The sequence below is a fragment of the Ursus maritimus genome, unplaced genomic scaffold, assembly GCF_017311325.1.
Source record: "Ursus maritimus isolate PB19 unplaced genomic scaffold, ASM1731132v1 scaffold_25, whole genome shotgun sequence".
Lineage (NCBI taxonomy): Eukaryota > Metazoa > Chordata > Mammalia > Carnivora > Ursidae > Ursus > Ursus maritimus.
The window spans coordinates 27,997,849-28,022,332 of NW_024425008.1; the positions used below are offsets into that span (position 1 = coordinate 27,997,849).

Here is a 24,484-nt window from a genome sequence, read left to right on the forward strand (position 1 = left end):
GCGCGCACACACACACACACACACACACACACAGAGGCAGCACCCCCAACATTTAATGAGAGGCCTTACTTTGCGGTAGACTATCATATTTGGAGAACTCTCCTCTGGGTCAGCAATCCCCACTGCTCTTTGATCCCCAGATCCCTGAGCCATCCCGGATGTCTTCACTCAGCTGCAAAAATAAATGAACAGACCATTAAGACATGAAAAAATTATACGAAGAAAGCTCTACAATGCAAAAAAGTAAGTATCTTTTGGCAGGTGATACAAAAATAAAACATGACGAATTTATTTTTCCTCATTAATTTAAGCAGTATTTTAAAAAATGTTTAGGGGATAATTGGGGTCTTGTTATCCACATATATTATTCTAATCCCAAAGCAACATGTTCTTTATTTTCAGCCCAGAATCATGCACCTTAGGGGTGAGCTTATGCCAGTCCTACAAAATCTTCTGAAGACAGATGAAGCCAATCATTTTGATGTTGATTTTGTCTTACCAAAGCTCACTCTATTAATCACATTAATTCTATGCATTAAAATCTGAATATTTTATCAGGGAAATGCAAATCAAAACCACAAGGAGGGGCGCCTGGGTGGCACAGCGGTTAAGCGTCTGCCTTCGGCTCAGGGCGTGATCCCGGCGTTGTGGGATCGAGCCCCACATCAGGCTCCTCTGCTATGAGCCTGCTTCTTCCTCTCCCACTCCCCCTGCTTGTGTTCCCTCTCTCGCTGGCTGTCTCTATCTCTGTCAAATGAATAAATAAAATCTTAAAAAAAAAAAAAAAACCACAAGGAAATACCACTTCATACCCACTAGGATGGTCATAGTAAAAAAGAAAAACCTCAAACAACAAGTGTTGGCAAGGAACATCTATAACTTGTTGGTAGGAATGTAAAATGGTTCAACCACTACGAAAAACAGTTTGGTAACGCCTCAAAAGTTAAACATAGAATTACCATATAAACTGAAAATTCAACTATACCCCAAAGAACTGAAAACAAGTATTCAAACAAATACTTGAACACAAACATTCACAGCAGCACTATTCAAAATGGCCAAACCATGGAAAAAACTCTAAGTCCATCAACTGATGGATGGATAAACCAAATATAGTCTATCCTTACAATGGAATAAAATTCACCCATGAAAGTCATAAAGTATTGATACATGCTATAACATAGATTTATCCTGAAAACGTTACGCTTAATGAAAGAAGCCAGACACAAAGGTCACTGCAATGGACTCAATGTTTATGTCCCCACCAAAATGCACATGTTGAAATTCTAAGCCCCAGTGGGATGGCAAGAGGAGGCACAGCCTTTGGGAGGTGATTAGTGCCCTTATAAAAGAAACCCCAGAGAGCTCCCTTCCATCATGTGAAGACACAGTGAGAATAAAGCCACCATGAACCAGACACCAGATTGGCTCAGGCCTTGATCTTGGACTTCCCAGCCTCCAGAAATATGAGAAACAAATTTCTGTTGTTTATAAGCCAGCCGATCTATGGCATTCTGTTATAGCAGCCCAAACAGACTAAGACAGTCACATATTGTATGATTCCATTTCCATGAACTATCTAGAATAGGTAAATGTAGAGAGACAGGAAGCAAACTGGTAGCTACCAACAGCTGGGCAGAGGATGGAATGGGGTTACTGCTGAATGGGTATGGGGTCTCCTCTGGGACAAGGAAAACATTTTTGAACGAGATTGGGGTAATAGATGCAGAACACTGTGAATGTGTTAAATGCCACTGAAATGTAGGCTTTAAAGTAGTTAATTTTATGTTATGTGAATTTTACCTCAATTAAGTAAAACAAATATTTTTAATTTGACCTTTTTAAAAAGCCTGAAAAGATATCAGGGAAACAATGACAGCGTATGGAATTTCTGAGACAAGAAGGTCAGTTCTTGGTATCACACTGTATTTGCTGCGCTACTTTGCGCAAGTTGAATAACCTATTGGGTTCTCTTTGTTAACTTCCTTTTAAAACAAAATGCTGAATGCCTGCTGTGGACCCAGATCCACGCCAAGGCGCCTCTTTCTACATGGTTCTCATCAGTAAAATGTGAATTCCACAGCGTACTCACAGGTAAGGGTCCAATAAACCGAGTGGGCAAACGCATCGTCTAAAGCCATAAAAGTCCTATACAAATGTTATCCCTAAGCCAAGAGCCTGCCTGGGTTATTTGCACAAAATTCATAGGCTTTTCATCAAAGAAACTTTTATAAATACCATACTTGACAGAAAAGGCCATTTCAATTCAAAATAAAAACTCAGGAAATATTTTATTGTAAAATAAGTTAGTACCAAAGGTCATTCCATAAAAACAAATTTGGGTGGAAGATGGGCAAGAGACAGGAATTTGTCATTTGTGCTAAGAATTTAAATGCCCACAGTATACCCTTTGAATGTTGCTTGCTTTCTTCATCATTTGTGAATTAAGATGCATTTTAAAAGTAAGATTACATGAAGAGATAATGAACATCATTCTCTTATCTCCACACACTGTAACGTCAGTGTTTCCATGAATATAGTGCTACATGGCAATGCTGATTATTAATTCCAATCAATGGCTTTTAAAGTTAAATGAACAACATGCTGTTTTATTTTTAAATAGCTACTTATTTGCCTACTCCTTTGCCTGAATACAGAATATGGCAGAGCCCGAAAAACAAAAATTAAGTCCATTTTATGTCTGCTCATTTATCTATGTAATAGAGCCATTTGGGGTTTCTGGCTTTACTTGTAAATGAACACTCGGACTTTAATGAGCGTATTATCTCCCACCTAGAAAACTGTGTTATAACAGCAAGGTTGGGAATGACCTAGAAACAATCCTGTCAGCCCTGTTTTCGTCTTTCCCAGACGGCTCCCCTCTCCCCGCCCCCCCACCCCCCGCGCCGTCCCCTACAGAAATATTTCTGGTGTTACAAGAGGCTGATGGTCCAGGACAGGGACTTCAGACTACCAAGGGCTGGCAGACAGTCTCCATGTTAGGAATCTCAGTGAGTCGAGTATGTAGTAGAAAAGCTTCTATTTTTGGTTCCTCTAGCAGCTCATTTTGAAACTCAATGTCATTTAACTTTTCTGTGTCTAGAAAGAATCAGTTCTAAAATAGTGATATAACCACTTTCCAGCCCATGTGTCAACAGATGTTAGAGAAACGGGATGCAAAACCTACACAGGTAAGGAGATTATAATTACACTCATTGACTATGAAGCTAGGGTTCGTGACATTAAAGGGCTAGATTCTCATTCATTACAATACAGGATGAAATATTTATTTTTAAATGAAGTACGATAGAAATGAAATAAGAGTGTTTTAAATTTCACAGTAGCGAAAACCCAAAAACTTCCTCATGTTATTTATATGTACTGCATATATATGCACATAGTAAATAATTCAGAGCCTTTTATTTTAATATTTGAAGAATGTAAATGTTTTCCTGAAAACACACAGCTACACTTCAACAGAAAGAAAACACATGAATGATATTCTTTTCCTATCATGGCTTACAGCTAACAAAGGGGAGAACTGAAAACGTGTTACGAGCTTGAGATTTGAAGTCCCCAAGAAGAGACAGGTAGCTCAGTGGTTACAAGCTGGCGTCTGTCATCAGGCAGATCCACAGCCGAATTTAGGCTCCCCCACTTACAAGCAGTGTGATCTGGGGCAAGTTACTTCCCCTCTCTGTGCTTTTGCTTCCCTATCCTTAGCTTCCCAGCGTAGTGGAAAGTCTTCTGAACCGGGTGGCCTGGTCCCCCCACCTGATTTGCAATTAGGTAGCCATCACAACCAGGTCAAGCCACCGCCTCTCTGGACCCCAGCTGGACGACAGCTGTAAAAGCCTACATCTTCAACTATTCCTTCCAGCTCTGCCCTAGAACCTCAGAACTTCACATTTCTAACTTTCCCTCAAATGCTCATCAGAATGTTCCATAGCACCTCTCCTTAATCATCACTGCCCCTATCCTAGCCCGTGTCCTCCAGTCATGGCAGGGCTCATGCTGAACTCGTCAGAGAATCACAGAACTGCTGGAGCAAACCATCCCCTCCCAGACTCAGCATCCCTCCCCTTGAAGCAATTTCTGTAATACCACTCCCACCACCAGGGGCGGTGGGACTCAACATTTCTTGGAGCAAACACACGGAGCATCCACGCACAAGGCTGCATGCTAGGCCCTGGAGATATAAAGATAAATCAGACACAGATGCTCTCATTAAAGTGTTCAGAGTCCAGAAGGTGGGGACAGACATGTCCACAGAAGCAGGACATTGTAATCTGCGGGTGTTTCGTTATGCTGGCACAGGGCAGAACCTGGCAACTGAGATCAGAGCGGAAGGATGAATAGGAGTCTGGGGGAGGCAGAAAGGCCATTCCAGCCTAGGGGACAACACAGGCATGGCCATCTGAAGCCCCAGAAGTGGTAGGTACCCAAGAGCAAAAAGCCATAAAGCCAATCTGATCTCAAGAAGATTAAGTGGAACAGTCAAATGTGGGGTGAGAAACAACAGAACCTGTCTCTGTTTACTCATTTATCAGGGATCTCTACTAAAGGCAGTTCTGCTTGGGTGGAGTCTTTGTTGGTGGGGTTCACCCCTCTATCCCCAGTACCTAGAACAGGGCATGGCACATAGTAGACACTCAGATATTTTTGAATGAATGATGAAACTGATAAGATTCTACCAAGATGCAGTGTACTCCTTCTGGAACATTCATCTGGATAACAAGCCATTAAAACTGCTCCACAAAGAAGCCTCTTTATTGACAAAGACCTATGTACAGAATCACACTTTTTCGCAGGGTTTATCGGTATGGGTAAACCCTGAATTCAGAAATCCATGAGCTGTTTATTTGAGAGAGAGAGCGTGCTAGCACAAGCCGGCAGGGAGGGGGCAGAGGGAGAGGGAGAGAAAGAATCTTAAGCAGGCTGCACACCCAGCATGGAACCTGACATGGCGCTCAATCTCACAACCCTGAGATCTTGACCTGGGCTGAAATCAAAGAGTCGGACACTTAACCGACTGAGCCACCCAGGCGCTCTATCCATGAGCAATTTAGATAAGAAGGAATATGTGGGAGGATGGAAAGTAGAGTGAGGAGAGACCCTGTGAATAACAGAACAATTGAGCGCCTATGACTCAAACTCTGATTAGTAAAGCTCCTGCAAATCAGGACTGCAATTTACTCCAAACTTGTGTTGCATTTGTAGCTTGCGGTTACAACAACTGCCAGCTATTTTCCTTTGTAATGTCAGCCTCTCTGGGGCAAGCAGAGCCTAGGGTCCAGCAGATAACAATGCTGAGCCCAGCAGGTGGAAGGACCTCAATAATGTGGAAAAGGAAGGGGCTTTGAAGTCAGATAGGAAATAGCATCTCAGCTCTGGCTATGCCTTTGGCAACTAACTACCTCCCCACACTCCCCCAACTTCCAGCTCTTCACCTAAGATGAGAACTCTCTAGTTTGCAAAGTTGCTTTTGAAGAGGAGATAAAATAAAGCATGCAAATTCCCTAGTGCAGAATGAATGTAGCAACTGACCAGCCGTCTGGTTTCATGAAATCCCAGGCCACCAGCATCAAAATCTTTGGAGAAACCCTTCCCCTACTGAGGGATTTAACAAGTTTCTCTGGTGATCCGGACTCACAACTAAGAGGCAGACCGCTGCAGTGACACTCCAGTGCCACTGAGATCACCGTCACATGCAGCCTTAAACATCATGCCTGCCCCTCGTTGTGTCTAGCTCTCAAAACCCAATTCAGGGAAATATCTAGCAGGAGAGGTAATCAAAGCCTGACTGTAAAATAGTCTGAATATTTGTGCTGCCAAATAAGAATTTCTGTTGATGTTATCTCCTCTCCTCCATATTGTATCAACTTCACATTGTTTGCCTCAGCCCATTAAAACCCAATGGATTTTTTTTTTTCTGACATCAGCAATGTTAAGCACTTCAGGAAAAAAGATTTACAAGACGTGTGCTAGCTTAGTAGTACAAGCTTGTTTATATAGCTCTAATCTGACTGAGTGGGCAGGAACCTCCAGGGGGAAGAAGGAAGAACAACAGCTCTGAGGAACAAATAAGCCTTTCTGTTTAGCGGTCTGCCAACGTGACATTTCCTATAGAGATGACCTCAAAGTCCAGATGCTCAGTGACAGAGTGAGAGTCGGCTTCAGGTCCTACACCAAAGATCTTAAAGCAAGGTGCCAGAGCACAAGTTCTAGGGGTCAATTTCGGTGCCCATGCCAGGCACCCAGGATTCTACTGGGATATAATCGCTTGATCATTTTAGGACATCGGTTAGCATTCGGTGGTTCCCAGAAGCTGGTCCAAGTACCTGAACCAGACTAATAGCTGCAGAATCACCTGGGCTTGACTCTAAAGATACATGATCCTGGGTCCCCTGCTCCAGAAATTCTGATCTGGTAGGGCTAGGGTGTCCCCTGAAGATTTATAATTTAAACAGTCCCCAGGTGATGTAGAAGCCCAGTCAGGTCTGGGAACCACTGACCTAGATTCCATGAGCCCACCTTCTCTTTGCCTAACCCCTCCACCCCGGCCACGCTGCCTACTGTCTGGGCAACCATGTGGAGGTGAAGCTCCTTCAGCTTCCCTTGTATTCAGGCAGAGACTCTCCGTACTGAAAAAAGCAAGGGTCCTGGACTCAAAAAACAGGCTCTCAATCCTGGCATGCCGTGTGATCACGAATAACTTAGCATTATACTAACTTATCCTCTGTGAGCCTTGGTTTCCTCATCTATAAAATGGAACAAATACTGACCACTGGTATCAGGGGTTCTCAGCCTTGTCTGCTTCTCAGAATTGCCTGGGGAAGGTACCACAGTGACCCTAACAGGTGGCTGTTACTATTCCCACTTTACAGATGAGAAAACTGAGGCCAAAGAATATATGTAATTTGCCAAAAGTAAGGCAGCTTGTCAACCAAGAAACTAAACTCCAAACCCAGGACTGACTGCAATGCCCACATACTTTCCAACTTGTCAGTCTTGGTCTCCAGTGACATCACCTATATAAAGTATTCAAAACAAAATTGTGTAAATATACAAAATTTAAGTATATGCCTAAATATAAAGTAGTTAGCACCTCTAAACTACATGTAAAGCACTTAGCAGTAGGTACTTCTGGTACATAGTACAACTGGCACATAGTAGGTCCTCAACAGATGTGTGATTCCTGCCTTCCACTTCCTAGTGTATTGGTGAAGCTGACTTCCCCATACCAACCCATCCTTAAGACATATACATAAATACAATTCTTTTTAAGTTGCCACGGCTGCCTTACAGCCTAAACAATATAGTTTTTGTTAAAAGCTCTTATAAAGATAAATATTTTTACATTCTTCATATGAAACAAAAGTCCTAAAAAATTAAACTGGGAGAAGCAGAAAGTTTTTCACATAACGGGGTGTTCTTAGCCATGTGGTGTGACTACCAGTTCTATTACTGCAATTACCACTCAAAGTTCAGGTCCACCCAGGCATCCTCTCTCACCATTGCTCTTCACCCCTCACTGCTCTGAACACCCCCAAACCCCACCAACTCCCCATCCATTCTTCCTGCCTTTTGAACTCTTCTTCTATAAACAGCATGCCTGCTATGGCCTTCCACCTTCTCTCTGAACTTTGACCTTCAGTGACCTTCATGGAAACCTGGTTTCCCCCCAAAACATGCCCCTCCCCTGGAGCCCAGCTGTTCTCACCCCACATATCTCAAACCAGAAAGTAAGATAAGCATCCTCCTGGCTCCCCGTTGCTGCTTCAAACAATTTCTCTCCTGTCTTCCTACACAAATCCCTGCTCTTGTGACACTCAGGCCATCTAGCTATGCCACTTTCTACCCATCCTCACTACTGTTTCCTGCCTCCCTCCTACGAAGCCTTTTCATTTCCTGAGGACCCCCGCTTCCAGTTCTCCGAGGTTTTCTTCTCCATCCCTCACTCCTTCATCACTCTCCATGACTTGAACATCAGAGTCAAAGACCTATCTCGAAGGCTGGTCCCTCCATCCTTTTATTTTCCCACCTGAAACCTTTTCCTCCACCCCTCTTCCTCAGCCACTGTCTCACATGGCCACATGCTGAACCCCATCATCAATGGTGACTGTACCACCTCAAATTCCAGTTCACTTGCCAGTTCTTTCCAGTCCACTTATTCTACACTCACTGCACACATTTTTCAAACTTACTTAGACATTCAATCCATGGAACTCACAAGTTTTTTACCCTCCATTACTACCTACTCCTCACTCTGCCTTCACATCCTTCTGTCCCTGGGCCCATCGTCTTAGCCATTCAGTCATACCCTTGCAAATATCCTCAGCTGCCTCAATATACCCTTTCTGCAGCAGATTTCCAGGCAAAACTCTGACACTATGGAACCAGAACATCCACACACAATATCCACATAATATCTCAATATCCAAGCTCACGCCCAAGCAGGTGTGCTCTTTGTGGTGGGAACGAGGAAGAAATCCCACAACCAGACTGACCAGCTGCATTTTAAATGCATGAGCACAAGCTTTAATTTAGTCAACACTGCCTATCAAATCTAAGATGTTTTCCCACCCAGTTTGCTGTCTCCCTATCTGAACTGGCTACCTCATATCTTCTTTTTTGCTCAAGCTTCACACACAGTCTCAGTTGAGAGGCTCACTTCAAAATTCACTGAAGAAATGGAAGTCAGCAGAAGGCAAGTCTCTCATCTTGAAGCACCCTCACCTAAACCACCGTGTTCTCTGACTTCCCTCCTCTTGCAAGAGAGGAAGTGCTGCCATATTTACTAAAAGGAAGTCACTCCACTTTCGCTCTTAATTGGAAGATGATAGAATATTCCCCCTTGCTTAACTCCCACCACCACACTAACGGGGCTCCAGTATGATAATAGCGGATTACAGCTCAAACATCTGCAAGACGCAAACTCTCTGAGGACTTCTTAGGGAAACCTAAAGTCAAGAGAGGAGACACAAATAAGAACACAAGGGGAATTTGAATTTTCTAGCACCTACAGCTATAGCAAACATTCAACTCTTGGCCAAGGTAAATAAAACCTCACACTAAAGGCCTAGTTACCTTAAATCCCATTACTGGATGTACCATATTTGGCTTTTGACAAAAAATTACAAGGCATATATAAGGCAAGAAAAAACAGTCTGAAAGGACAAGCAATCATCAGAACCAGACTCAGGACAGAGATGTTGAAATTATCAGACAAGAAAATTTAAATAACTATGATTACATATATTATAGGCTCTAATAGAAAAAGTAGATAGTAATGAAAGCAGAGAAATAGAAACTCTTAAAAAAAAAACCCTCAAAAAAGTAAATGCTAGAAGTCAAAAGCACTGTAACAAATGAAGAATGCCTTCCAGGGGCTCATTGGCAGACTCAAAATGGTCAAGGAACAAATCAGTGAGCCTGAAGGTCAACAGAAATTTCTCAAACTGAAAAAAAGAGAAAAAAAGAAATTTTTAAGAATGGAGACAGAACATCCAAGAACTATGGCACAATATCCAAAGGTATAACATAGGTGTAATTGGAATACCAGGAGAAGAAAGAGAAAAGAGTAGAAATATCTGAAGGAATAATAACTGAGAACATTCCAAAGTTAATGATATAAACCAAACCACAAATCTAGAAATTCACTATAAATTTTTTTAAAAATACAACACCCAAAAGAAGATGTGATATATATGTATATACAATGGAATATTACTCAGCCATGAAAAAGAATGAAATTTTGCCATTTTGCAACATCATGGATGGATCTAGAAAGTTAATGCTAGGTGAAATAAGACAGAGAAAGACAAATACCATGTGATTTCACTTATATTTGGAATTTATTAAACAAGATTTAAAAAAAAACAAGACAAAAAAATCTTAAATACAGAAAACAAACTGGTGGTTGCCCAGAGGGGAAGTGGGTGGGAGGGTGGGTGAAATACGTGAAAGGAAAGAAAAGTACACTTACGGTGAGCACTGTGTAATGTATAGAATTGTTGAATCACTATATTGTACACCTGAAACTAATATAACACTGTGCATTAAAAACATTAAAAAGTAGCAGACCTTAGGCCCAGCTGAGAAAAAACACCACCACCACCTAGGTATATCATATTTAAATTTCAGAAAATCAAAGACAGAGGGAAGATCTTGAAAGACACCACAAGGCAAAACCCTTACCTTAAAAGAAACAAGCCTAAGAATCACAGATGGTTTCTGATCAGAAACCATGCAAGAGCAAGAGAGTGGAGTGAAATAGCCAAAATATTCAAAGAAAAAACACCAAATTAGAATTCTGCATCTAGTGAGATTCTTCTTCAAAATGAAGGAAAAGATAAACTTTCTCAGACAAATTAATAATGAGTAAGTTTATCACTAGCAGATTTGCCCTTAAGGAAATGTTAGAAGCTCTTCAGGCAGAGGAAATTATATAGGTCAGAAACCTGGGTCTACAAAAATAAAGAGCAAACATCAGGGAAGAAATAAAGGGAAAATAAAATCTTTTATTTTTTTTATTCTTAATTGATTTAGGAGAAAGGAATAGACTCTCTTGAACAATGTTCATGGGACAGAAAAAAAAAAAACTTTTTTTCTTAAAGATCAGCATATCTGGGGCAACTGGGTGGTACAGTCAGTTGAGTGTCTGGCTCTTGATTTCAGCTCCAGGTCACGATCTCAGGGTGGTGAGATCAAGCCCCACATTGGGCTCCTCACTCAGCAAGGAGTCTGTTTAAGTTTCCCTCTCCCTCTGCCCCTCCTCCCACTTCTCTCTTTCAAAATAAGTAAACAAATCTTTAAAAAATTAGCATATCAAGACCTAACACGGAGCTCTGGAATCGTCCTTTGCAACCAACTAGTTCAAAGGTTGGCAAACTGAGGCTAAGGGGACAAATCTGGTCTGCTGCCTGTTTTTGTATGGTCTGTGGGCTGAAACTAGTTTTTACATTTTTAGAAGGTTGCAAAAAGTTAAAAGAAGAAGAATACTTTATGACACATGAAAATTGTACAAAAATCAAATTCCTGTGCCCATAAATAAAGTTTTATAAATAAACACTTGTGTTTACTTATCGTCTGTGCTGCTTTTGCACTACAACAGCAGAGTTGAGGAGCTGCAAGAGAGACCATATGGCCCACCAACCTCAAAGTATTTACTATTTGATCCTCTTCATAAAAAAATTCTCCTGTTCCGCGAACAAGCCCAACCATTTAATTTTTCAGAGGATGAACCCAAAGTCTGAGAGATCAAATTATATTCTAACCTCATCTTGCTGGTTCGTAATAGGGCCAGCATGAAAATGTAGGTCTTCAGGTTCCAAATGTCTTTCCTCCCACGTGAGAGGACTTATATTTTATTAGTATGAGATCTAAGATCGTAGCGTCTAATACTACTGACGGTAGGGACTGCAGAAGCAACTCTTGTTATTCTCTGATTTCACATGATAAAGATTGTATCACTGCCAGGGAAGAAGTAGGAGTGACACAGAAGCTTTGCCAATTTTTATACACAAGAAGGGGATGACTAAGAAATAAAGAGGAGGGCGTGTTCCCGGGGGACCCAAGAAGAAAGGCACTCCCATTGGCTTTTTTTTTTTTTTAAGAACGTCAGTTATATTCCTTGAGATTTTGTTTTCTTTCTTCATCTTTTTTTTTTTTTTTTTTTTTTTTTTAGAACAGGTAAAGTCAGTATCTTTTTACCCTGAAACTAGGCATTTACACATCAGGTGCCTCTCTTCTATGACTCCATACTATGCGTACATTTGGAGCAGCAGTAATACGCTTTTCCTCTTCTGGAGAGAGCAAGATTTAACAAACAAACAAAAAGATCTATTCAGGAAGCTCATGGGGCAGAAGCAATATAGGTCAAAGAAACAACAACTGAATAGGTTTCTGAGGGTTTCTTACACTTTTACTTGTACCTGATGGAAGACAAAAACAGTACAATTAGCATGTACCACTTCCTACAAGGAGGGTCTACCCTGTTACCAACAACCCTCAAGGACTAGAAAAGCCAGCTAACATTTGAAAAAGGAGAGCTCCCAAGGCAATGAGGACATGTGAGACCAAGATCCCCCCCACCAAAAAAAAAAAAAAGGGAAGTGCAGAGGTGGGCCAGACATTCCACACAACTATTCTGTAAACATCTAGTCAAATTCAGCATTTATTCAGGAAAATACTCTTAGCCAATTTTAAACATAAAGGAACTGGCTTAGCCTGATAAGGGTGTTTATGAAATATAGCAACTATAATATTTAATAGTCACACTTTGAAAACTTTCCCACCGAGATTAGGAATGAGACAAGGCTGGCTGCTATGACCACTTCTATTCTCTATTATGGTAGAGGTCTAAGCCAGAGCAACAGGCAAGAAAAAGAAAGGAAAGGAAGAAAAGGAAGACTGCAAAGGAAGAAGGTAGTTTGATTGTGTACATGGAAATTCCATAATAATCAACATAGAACAATTTGAATTAATAAGTGAATTTAGGAAAGTCACTGGACTCAATGTCAACAAACAAAAATCAACTGTACTTCTGTATACCCACAGACTAACAGCCAGAAAATATGTTTAAAAATGCTATCATTTATAATAACATCAACTGACTTCAAATACTAGGAATATATCTGAAGAAAGATGTGCCATACCTTCACCACATGGGGAGATACAAAACACTAACAGAGATGAAAGATTTAAAAAAATGAAGGACTACACCATATTAATGAATTGAGAGTCAATATTTTAAAGACATTAGTTTACTCCTAAATTGAGGTAGCAATTTAATGCCGTCCCAATCAAAATCCCATCAAAAGAGGATTTTAAAATTTATACAGTAATGCAAATGTCTAAGAATAACCAAGCTATTCTTAAATAAGAACAAAACTGGACATACGCTATCAGATATGGACTTATTATTAAGCTATAGTAAGACAGTGTGGTATCAGAATAAGAATGCCAAATAGAACAGTAGAAAGGACTAGAAAGCAGATAGAGATCTACATATAAGCGACCACCTGACTTAGAATGCAAGTGACATTTCAGAGCTGTGGAAGAGACTTTTCAGTAAGTAGTATAGAGGTTAATTGAATACACATAAGGAAAACAAAATAAATATGGATCTCTTTTTTATGTCATAAGTAAAAAATCAACCACAGGTGGATCTTTTACCTACAGATAAAAGGCAAAACATAGGGAAAATAAATCAAAATGGGAAAATAACTTCATGATCTTAGGGTAGGCAAACATGTCCTCAGCAGTCACAGAAAACAATAACCATTAAGGAAGAGGTTAACAAGTTGAATTACACTTAAAGCAAGATCGCCTATTCGTCAAAGAGAGTCAAAAGGAAGCCACAGAATACTAAAAGATATTTTAAATACATATAACTGGGGAAAATACTTTTATTCAGATTTGCTTAAAAAAAAACTCCTACAAATAAGAAAAAGACAATCCAATTTAAAAATAAGCAATAAAGTTGAACAGAGACTACTAAAGATTAAATGAAAGTGACCCCCAAAATATTAGAAAGACACAACACCATTAGTCACCAGAGCACATTGAAACCACAATGAGACACTACACACCCACCATAAGGTCTAAAATTAAAAAGTTTGACAATCCCAAGTATTGACAAGTATGTCGAGAAACTGAAGCACTCATAAACTGATAGCAGGAGTATAAACTGGTACAACCACTTAGGAAAACTCTTTGTAAGGACTTACTAAGTTGGACATACATACCCCATGTCCCAGTAATCCAGTGTTAGGTGTATACCGAACAGAAATGCATTCGGATGTACACCGAAAAATATACACAAAAAGTTTAGAGCAGCGTTATTCATAGTAGCCCTAAACAGGAAATGTCCTAAATGCCCATCAACAAACAGCAGGTGAATAAACAATCTGTAAAACGTTACGAAGTGCATTGCTATATAGCAACAAAAACAAATAAACTCCACTTAACATGGAGGACTCTCAAACAATGTGCGTAAGAAGCCACAAAAAGGGTGTATATACATGTATTATATAGTTCCATATATATTTGGAATCTTTCCAATAAATTGGAACACCATGGTATTAGAAATCAGATTAGTAGTTACCACTGGGGAAAGAGAGGGTGTAGTTACTAGGAGGGTACATGAGGCAGTTTCCAAGGGAATGGTAATATTCTATCTCTTGATCTGGGAGTGATCATATGGATGAGTTTACTGTTTGAAAATTTGTTGAGCAATGATTTATGTACTTTTCTGTGAATGTCTAATCCTCTAAAACTGTATGTTTAAAAAAGAATAGTGCAAGTATTCTGGGAGAAGGATACAGTGTCTCTTGTTCTCAAGGTGGCACCTGAACCGTCTCAGGTATGGCAATGCAAAAAGTGAGAGAACTGCAGGGCTGTAGGGATGGTGGAGGAGCCCGAGGTCATGACTGTCACCACTGTACACACTCGCCCCGGCATCTGTGCAGCAGCTGTCAATCAGAAGTGGTAATCCCTGAATGAGAAAGCTGGTATAGAAGTGAAGCAAGAATAGAAACACACAATGGAGGGAATGTTTCACATTACCCAAAGCTTTATTTTGGATAATGACATTTTCCAATTCTTATATAAAGTATCTCAGAATTCTCAAACAGTGCCTGAAATACTCTGCATTCATTCTACTGTCCAGCAAATGAAACCCAAAGTCCTTCATCCAGGTTAGAAGACTGAAACGGTTACTGTTTCTCATTGCCCAGTATATTTTTTGCTCTCAAATTTGCTTCTTCGGATAGGGAAGGATGGGCCCGTGAACTGTCCTGGCCAGAGTATTCTGTATCACTGGACATACTGATTGGATCAACTTAGACAGTCAGGACCAATCAGGGTCCTTCCCCGAGACTGAGATAAGGACACTGGAAGAAAGAAGACCCCTCCTGTGTGAGGGATAGTGTGAAAAGGATATGAGGAGAGGGAAATTAGTGATCATCTTCTTTTTCTCTAGGGTCACCATAGGAGGAAGTGAAGACAATGAGGAATCAAGTTAAGAATGCTGGACAGGTATCAAGTTAAGAATGCTGGATCCAGCCATGCCTGAATTCCCAACTGTAGGAGTCACATAAATTCCTTTTCTTGAGTTGGTTTAAATTTTGCTTTAATTCAGTTCTTTTAGTTTTCTTTCTATATTCCAGAAAACCTTGAATATCCATTTTCACCCCCCACCACTATATATATGTGGCATTCAAGTCCCTAATAGACTGGACCCAATTTCAATTTGTAGTCTTGTCAATCACTGTCCATCTTCCTATGACCAACAGCATATCTAAATCTCAACCAAGAATTCCCATTAAGCAAAGTTCAGCTTAAGCCAATCTACTTCCAAATACACATTTGATAGCCAACAGGTCATTCCTGTTATGGATAATTAGAAAATACAAGAAACTGGGGCTTAGACACAGATTTTTTAGTGGGGGAGGGAGGTTGTAAGGCAGATGGCAGGCAGGGGAAGTGGTTTTTGCAGAGAAGCTTTTGAAAGCTACAGGAAGCCAAAGAAATGAAAACCTGGAATTGACAACATATGCTTTGGCACAAAGCTAAATACCCTACGCATGGGGGTGAGACATCTGAGAACTTCCTAATCAGTTCTGCCAAGCAAGTTAAGTAAGGTTTATCCCAGATTCATCCACTTTACCCTTGAACCACAGGAAGATCCGGGAGTCAGCGGTGAAGCTCTCAGTCAGAGTCTAAATGGCATTGAATGTCTGGACAGACAGCCGGACACCATGCAGGGAAATACCCACTTATTTGCATGGGAATAGTGCACTAACACTAATAAAGCAAAACCACTTATGAGCATTTCAGCAGAGGAGTGATCTCCCGGAATATAGCAAGAAATAGAAATTCACTGTGGCATGACCTCTATTACCAGCAAAGGGTGAGGAAAATGTCACAATCTCCTTTTTTTCTCTTTTCACTTTTGGTAAACATAAATATTTATTAAACAGTTTTGCTTACCGCCTAGATTTCCCCTGTCCCTGTTTCCCCTTAAATTTTCAGCTCACCAACATGGACTTCTCCTGCCTGAAAGGTTTTTAAAGACCTGATTCTCAACAGGGGGATAGTCTTTGCACACTTGGTCAGCTCTGTCCTTTTACTTACGCTGAAATGCCTCAGGTACATCCTTGCCACCTCTGTCCCCTGCCCCCATCTCTGCAGGCCCCAAAACCATTGGTTATCAAATGCCCAATTCATCCACCCAGTGTCTTCAATGAAATCTCCCAGTAATCCCTCCCCATCCCATTTATATATGCCTGTCTTACATATTCTGTGTCTCTTTTCTTCCCCCACAGAATTTTAAACTTCTCGAAAACAGGAGCCATACCTGATTAATCACCATCTAGCAAAGGGTGTTCTGTACTGGTAGGTACTTACTGCCAATGAGGACAAGCCAGGCAAAAACCAGGGAAGAACAGCAGCGACCTTAGACAAACTGTGCCCTGGGGTAAGAACCCCACCCCATCCCCACCCCAACTAAGAGCTGCCTAAACCAGAGATTTCCAGGAACAATCCCTCTTTCAGTAATGCCCTCGGAGCAGTCACAATTTCTCAGCCCTACTCTGCATTTGGGGAGAATGCGGATCAATAGTGTTGAGTTACTTTGCCCAATGTCACAGACCCCAGGGTTCCAGCAGAAGCCAGCCAGCAGCCAAGCCCCTGAACTATCTGCCATTCTATCTGCCTTCCCCTAAAAAAAAAAAAAAAAAATTTAAATATAATCAATAAATTTATTCTTTGTGAATGCGTCCTTTCTATTTTGACCAGCTGCTGAATCAGTCTTTGTTTTAGGATGTATGGTCAGCAAAATGATATAATGGCATCTTCCTGCTTGGTTTGGAATCTCAACACAGTAGCACTTACATAGCAGCTTAAGGGAAAAATACATCGGACATTTTTTTAAGTTGTTGTCTTTCTTTTAGAGAGGTCACAAACATGAAAAACGAAGCCAGCTCAAACAAGTGTTCAGCTTGGGACTGGGCAATGTGCATCTATATAGCATTTTTCTAATTGAAATTAGTTGCTAATGATTAAAAATGAACAACAACAACAACAGGGCTTTCTGAGCAGCACATACCCTTTGCTTTCACACAATCCTCACCTGTCCCTACTGCCTTCCCAGCCCTGGGGTTCAGGGTCACACGCCATTCCTCATCATACACAGGTGGCCTGTTTTGCTTTTAGAAAAAAAGGAAAGTGTTGTTTGGTACCCCTGTTTCTATCAAAAATGGGTCAGAGGGCCCCAGGTTTCCAGAAAAATGGGCTCTTAACTATGAAAGCAAACAATAATTGCTTTACTCACCAATTATCAACACCTCCACCTGCAAAGCTTGCTGTTATCCTTCTCTACACCTATGAAATTTCCACCTATTTCTCAAAGCCTGTCTCTACCAGTTCTGATTATATAATGTTATCTATTTGCTACTTAACTGACTTTTAAAATCCCATCTATTTTTTCCTAAACTGTCATTTAACATCCATCATTGTTACTTTTCTATTTATTTTTAATATCTCTCCAAGATAACTGACGTGATCTCAAGGGTAGGGTCTCTGTCTATCCCTTGCTTTGTGATGTATCAGAGAGACTCGGGACTATGTGGTCAGGTAAGATTTGAGTTTAAATGTCTTAGTTTCTCTCTACTCAATAACTATCTGACATAGGGCACGTGGCTGAACCTCTTCTCCAGCCTCAGTCTTCTCATCTATGAAATGGGAATAATAACACCTAATTCTTGTTAAGAGGCTGTGATCTACAAAAAGCTTTACAAGTGCTGAGTATTATCAGTCTGCTGCTTTATTACAGATCCATAGCTTTGTAGGCCTGACAACTTTTTCTTTAGGAAACCAACAAGTGCTTTCTCAAGCGTTGACTATGCCTTGTGCTGGGTGCAGGATAAAATTATGGTTTAAAAAAAGCAAAAAACAGACCACAGCCAGTGGGAGAGACAAGTATTAGTGTGTAATTACAAGCAAGGACGAGGGCCTCAGTATATCAACAATCCAGGTGATCTAGCCAGGCAAAAATCAAGTAAACAATAAGAATGGGTGTAATAACCATTTGCACCTTGCATCTACACTTGTACCAGCCCATGAACCCGCACCCAGACCGGTCTATGCATCTCTACCCATACTCGTTCATCCTCCCTCCCACATTCACCCACCCAGAGCTGCCACCCTACAAGTCAATAACCGCAAACATTCACCAAACTCCTACAGCCAAACACTGTAAGAGATACCAAGGGCAGAGAGGGAAAGTACCACTCGGTCTTGCTTCGAGTGTGGTTCACGATCTGACACAAAAGACAGCCAGGTAGCAGCACTCCCTCATTTTCACGTCTCTTCCTGCTGGGGATTAATGGCCTTTAGGCTCAAGGAAACAGACACATCCTTGCCTACTGCAAAGGCAGATCTTTACCCCTCCGTCCTCTCCACCTAGTGTCTGGCCCGCTTGTTTTCCGTGAGCCTTCTCAAATCCACTCTTAGAACTATGGAGAAGGATTCTCCAAGGAACTTGGGAGTGCCTCAGGTGCTAGGCTGATACAAGCAAGTCCTCAGGAACAGAAGAAGGGGGAACCATTACCCTGAAATACTTACATCCCAGCAGACTCACTTTGGAAGAGGTCATCGAGAGGACATGACCACCAGGTGACCCAGGAGCTGGACCTGGGCACTCAGAGGCTCCCCCCCCCCCCCCCCCCCCCCATTCCCACAATGGGAGCCATCTGCAAGGACGCAGCCCAGGGAGAATAAGGGTTGTTGAGCTCCCTCTGGACTGAATACATACCTGAACCCCATTAAGGCCGCTATAAAAACCTAAAGATTCCGGCAGTATGGAGATTTAGCTTGCAGCTGCTCAAGACAAAGCTCCTATGTAAATTTCCTTGCCAATTAAACCTGCATCTACCAATCAGGAGTGACCTGCTTCCTGGGTCTCCTTGCCCTTCTGTACCCAGCTGGGTTTCAGATTACACTCGGGAAACTCCCAGGGCTGCAGACCAACAATTCTAATCAAAATTATTACAAAATAGGCAATTGGTGTGACAGGGTCCCACCTCCTGGCACCATTGTGCCTCCTCCGTGCGGCACGCGATGCTGAATTCTTTTTTCCTCCCAGCCACTCATACTCCAGGGGCATTTTGTTGTTCCTAATTTACAGATGAGGAAAATGAGGTTCAGAAACATAATCAACAGGGTTTTAAATTGCCTGTTGTATTACTTTAAGAGCCACCAGTGTCAGTTCTCTGTCTGGGCTCAGGGCTGGCCAGGTGTCACGCAGCGCAGGACAGATGCCTCGGGTACTTGTCAGGGTGGCCACGGCTAGTTCCCGTTCATGCAGCGCTCCTCCGAGAGGGCTTTGCTTGACGTGTGCAACCCCCCAGGCAAGAGTAGAGCCAACGCCAGGGAAGAAGAGAACTCCACTATGCAAAAACTTAAAGGTGGCTTTTTCCTTTTATGGTTTTACTAAGGATTGACATAACCCAAGACAGCAGGTCTCCACAACCCATTTGGACAGCCTGGTTACTTGAACATCGACTTTGTTCCTATTCAAACATTTACACGTTTTTTTAAGTCTCCATCCATAAAAACGGGGATTGTCTGCACCCTATGTTTCTAACACCTAGGTAAAAGGATTAATTCTCTAGTCACAAAGTAGCCACACAAGGATGATCAAAAGTTGTAACTGGGGTATTTCAGCCAGCTGGGATCTCCTGCCCATCAAATGCATTCACTCGTCATCCATAGAGGGAAATAATGAAGAACACCTTGGGTGTCAGAAAGAAAGCAGCCTGGGTCTGATTTCTGGTGTGGCCACTGATCAGTTTTGCGGACTATGCAGGTTAATGTTTTCTCAATGTCTTAGGTCCCCATTTTGTGATGTTCTAATGAGCATTGTTCTACCTTTTGGACGGGGTTGGGGGTTGGAGTCTAGGCCATTTCTTCCCTGACCTTCTGCTTTGGTAGTTGGAATAATTAATAGTGAATTTACACACACACACACACACACACACACACACACCCTTTTGGGAATGTACATGTGGTAGAATGTGAATTGCCTCTTATAAGTCTCAGGAAGGCAACAGTGAAGCAAACATAAGCTTGTAACATTTCAAGCAGGTACTCTGAACTGTTATTTAAGATAACTCATTAGGTTTAATGCTCATTTTAACTGCCTACTTGTAAGCACTTTTGCTTTACTTGCAGTTCGAAGAACTGGGTTTCATGACTGAATATTACTCTTACTATAGACTTAAATGGTTCTAAATTTTGGATGATTGTCTTTTTTTTTTCTTGACTACTTCAGAAAGTTTTTCCCCACAGATAAAACTAATATCGATTCAGCCAATGCTTACTGAGGTCCTACTGGCAGGTGCATTGTGGGGTAGACCCCCAGCCATCCGTGTTTGAAAAAGTCCACTTCAAACAACTAGCATCATCGTCAAATGTCAAAACAACAAATATGTTAGTTTATTAACTAAATCTCAAAGTTTCATTTATCTTTTGAGGAAACAGAGGCCCAGAGGGTAAAGGCCACATGAGGTGGAGAAATTAAACCCAGAACTCAGGTATTCACTCCCCACACACACACACCCAACCCTACACACAGCCTATGTCCTTTCTCTTTTCTGATGCTTTAATCCCTAAAGCTTAAGTGATTTTACCAACCCAAAGTGAAAACCTTCATTTTTCAAAGAAAACAGAGAAACTACTCTCTTTGAAAATAAGGACCACTAACAAAAATTTAAATGTGATCTACCAAAACCATCCAGTAAACCAGCAGTAATTTCCCAAACCTTTAACACGTTCAAATTCCATTTACAAGATTTGAAAATTTGGAAGGCTTGGGGAGAGAAGTATAAAAATACAATGAGTAACGTGATCAGAATAAAATCTGGAAAAATGTACAGTATGCAGAAATGTCAACTGTGGTTCACCTTCCATGGGAGAAATACAAACGATCTTTTTTCTTTGTATTTTTCCGAATTTTTCCCAATGGTTATATATTACTTCGGTAATCGAGAAAAAAAGTAAAAGTGTTTTTTGAAATGTTACCTCCAAATCACTCAACATGAAGGTTTATTTTGTAATTCCATTTCTCTCCATACAGCAGGATACTGTGTGTGTAGTAATTATTTATATCATGCCATATGTTACGATGAAGATGAAATTCAGTAAATATAGTCCTTCCAGCTGGCACTAAAAATGAAGAGGTTAAATGCTTTCCTAGGTTCAAAGCACTATGAATTAAGATAAGCTAACTGTGAAGCTAAAGGAAACATTTATTGAAATCTCTGAAAGCATCCCTTTTGAAAACCGTTGATGTGACACATAGCTCCTTACTCATACCACCCTGATGTTTAACCCCTGGCACAAAACAAAATGTTCAGCCCTTCCTGGCAAAGTCTTAGGAGTTCAGGGGATAAAATGCATGGGAGAATATCAGAGAAACAAGAAACAGAATGATCCTACTTTCACATAAAATTCTGTCCCTGTGGACAAAAAGACATCCAAAATTACTGGCAAATTTCATTGTCCTCAATATCCTTTAAAAAATGTTTTTCTTTCTCAAGAATGTTTGCTCATTTAAAAAAAATCTACATTGGTTACCTTATTCAATGAGTCATAAACAAATAGATAAACAAATAAGGACCGTCTCATTTAAAGAGACTTTTCTGCCGCAAAAGCACTGCTGTAATGTTTCACTTTATAAGACAAATTCATTGCTTGAAGTAAAGCTAGCATTGTTTTACTGAAACTCTGAGCAAAATAAATGCAGTGAGTGTTAATTCAAGTCTCTTAAATGAGGCAGGGAAGTAAAGTTAACCAAGGTGATGACTACGGAAAAGGAAATTCTAGTGGCTACCTGTTTACCAAGATACCCCACAACAGCTGACATTTCTACAATCTATGGAAGCTTTCAGGAGAGAATGAGTTATGGGGGGGTATATATTATACTCCAACATTTATAGTATCTAAGATCACCAGACTTATGCAACAATTTGGCTTGACAGTAGTATCAGAGAACTCAGAAAGAACTTATTATCTTGGGTTTGGCTGTTTAGCATGCAAGCTTTCACTTACAGACATTCACCTCCAAAGAGCCTCAAATTTCCCTCAGTCCTCTGCTCACTTTCTTTCACAGAGCAGTCTCACCCATTGCAAAATTAATAAATAATAATAAAGAATATAAAGAATGTACAACTCACAGAAAGTTTCTCCAACCCCCAGTTCCCATTCCATATAATTACCCATCTGCCTATGAAAATTGATCTACAGAAGTCTTGCTGGGAATATATGAAGCTAACCCTACAAACTAGTCCCCTTTCAAACAGTTTTTGACAGAACACACACAAACTTGTGGCTCAGTCTGTAACTCCCTACAGACACTTAGAAGCCTGGTTCTTACTCTTCCATCTCTCATCCCCCTCTGGTGAGAAAAGGGTCCAGTGTTGGGTTTTGCCTAATATTGCCTATTTTTGCAGTTTTACGTTGGGGCTGCTAAAAGGTATTGATTAGAAACTACCTGCAATCCAGCTTCTAACCATTGATAAATGCTGAGGGGAACAATCCCAAGCCAATGAGCCCCAAAATATCTTCAATTTGTAACACACAAATACCACTCCTCTCATCAACAAATAACATTCCAACTTCATCAAATTAAAAAAAAATAAAGTAAAACACAACAGCTTTCATTCTGAACAAAATTAAATTTTCTGGGTCACTTTTTTCTGTCTCACCCGGCCACGTTTACAGCCTGACAGTGTCGGTCTCTTCACGCAGCCAGTTTAGTTGTCGCCTCTGAGAGCGAGTATCTTACCGGTCCGTTTCCTGCAGCAGTTCCCAAAGAACAGACCTCCCACCCACCCTGCCCTCCACACCTCACCACTCGCTTTCTTTTCCTCCAAACCGCAAAAGGACAAGCTTCTACATGGAAAAAGTTAATGAACGTCTGCTTCTGGGGTAAAGGTGCCCCACCTGCGATCACAGAATCGGAAGACTGGAAGTACCTAAGAAGAGCACGTACCCTCTGCTCGCCGGACCCACTCAGTGAACGCTTCACACCCCAAACCCAGGAACATGATTTATATGCAGACCTGCACCCATCCCACACAAGTCCGCACGCCAGCTTGCCTAACCACTTATGTAAGCTCGTGCCTCTACAGTCCCAAACTGCACACACACACACACACACACACCCCGACACCTGTCACGCATCTGAAATGGACAGCATCCACACTCAGGAGATGAAATGAAATCAACACATATGATTTGGGGGGTGGGGGGCTACCGTTTTAAAACATCTTTTCCCCCATTTGTTTCTTGCCCGTTTTTGTCACAACTACAATTACCTTAGCAACCAAAGAATTGCACTGACTCCCCCTCCGGCTTCTGAATTTCTCTTAAAGCCAAGCTTGCGCCAGGTTCATGGTAAAGCTAGAAAAGCCCAGGGAACGAGGGACCCGCAGCCTCTGTGGGGCGGAGGGGACGTCCAAGGCGGTCTCCCCGCTGCTCTCCAGCGACCCGCCTCGTCTTCGCGACTTGCCGCGGTGGCGAGCGCGGGGCTCAGCGAGCGCAGAGCGAACCCGGGGGCCGGCGAGGAGGCGCGGCGAGTCGCATGGTGCCTGGGCGCGGGGCGCTCGGGATCTCCGGCGCTCGCCCCTCGCCCGCCTCGCCCGCCCCAGGCCGCCGGGGTCCGCGGAGGTCGGTCCGCCCCCTCGGCGCCCGCGGGTTCCCGCAGCTGGGGGAAGCCGCAGCCGGGCGGAGCTCTCGCCGCGAGCAGGGCCGGGCGCAGGAGCTACCCCAACTCGCGAAGCCGCTTAGCTCCGCCGCTCGCGAACCGCCGCAGCGGCGCCCGCTGTCGGGTATGGAGCAGAGCTGCAGCCCCGCGCCGCGCGCACCTGGGCGCCGGCACCTGGGCCCCAAGCCGCACGGCGCGAGGCGGGGCCGGGGCGGGGCCGGGGCGGGGCCGGGAGAGGCCGAAGCACCTGCGCGCGTCCCCGGGGCGCCGCCGCCGCGCTCACCTGTTCCCAGTGCCGCGGAGGGTGCCGACTGTGATTGTGACCTGCCCGAGGAAGGGAAAGCCTGGAAATTCCGGGCACTTTAGCGGCCGCCGAGAAAACTGGTAGAATGGCTCTGCGATGCGGAGTCTCCTTTGTCAGTCCCGAGAGCTGGCTGGCCGCGTCTGGAAACTTCAGTGGCGTCAGGGTTGTCTAAGGGATTCCAGGTCCGGAGTGGTTTGCCCGGTAGCTTTGACTCGCTGACGTGTGGCTGGCGCCCTCTAAATTAAAACGGGCCACCGAGATCGTCAGGGATATTGTTACTAACCTCGTCATTTTTATCGATCCAGTATTTACACAAAATGCTGTATATGGAATGTTGTGATCATGCGTATCTAGAACACCACAAAAGAATTTTTAAGAAAAATTAACTCTGCAAATATTCTTGGGGA

General features: G+C 42.2%; 1 protein-coding gene across 1 annotated transcript in view; it reads right to left on the reverse strand.

Moving 5' to 3' along the window:
* Positions 1-23,726, reverse strand: part of RGS6 (regulator of G protein signaling 6) — a 548,980-nt gene extending 525,254 nt beyond the window's left edge. Inside the window, exons 1-2 of the mRNA XM_040641698.1 lie at positions 23,385-23,726; positions 70-172 (exon numbers count right to left, since the gene is read on the reverse strand). Of these exons, the coding sequence (XP_040497632.1) occupies positions 70-153 (84 nt within the window). The 5' untranslated portion in view covers positions 154-172; positions 23,385-23,726. The remainder of the gene's footprint in view (positions 1-69; positions 173-23,384) is intronic.
* Between the last annotated feature and the right edge of the window lie 758 nt (positions 23,727-24,484).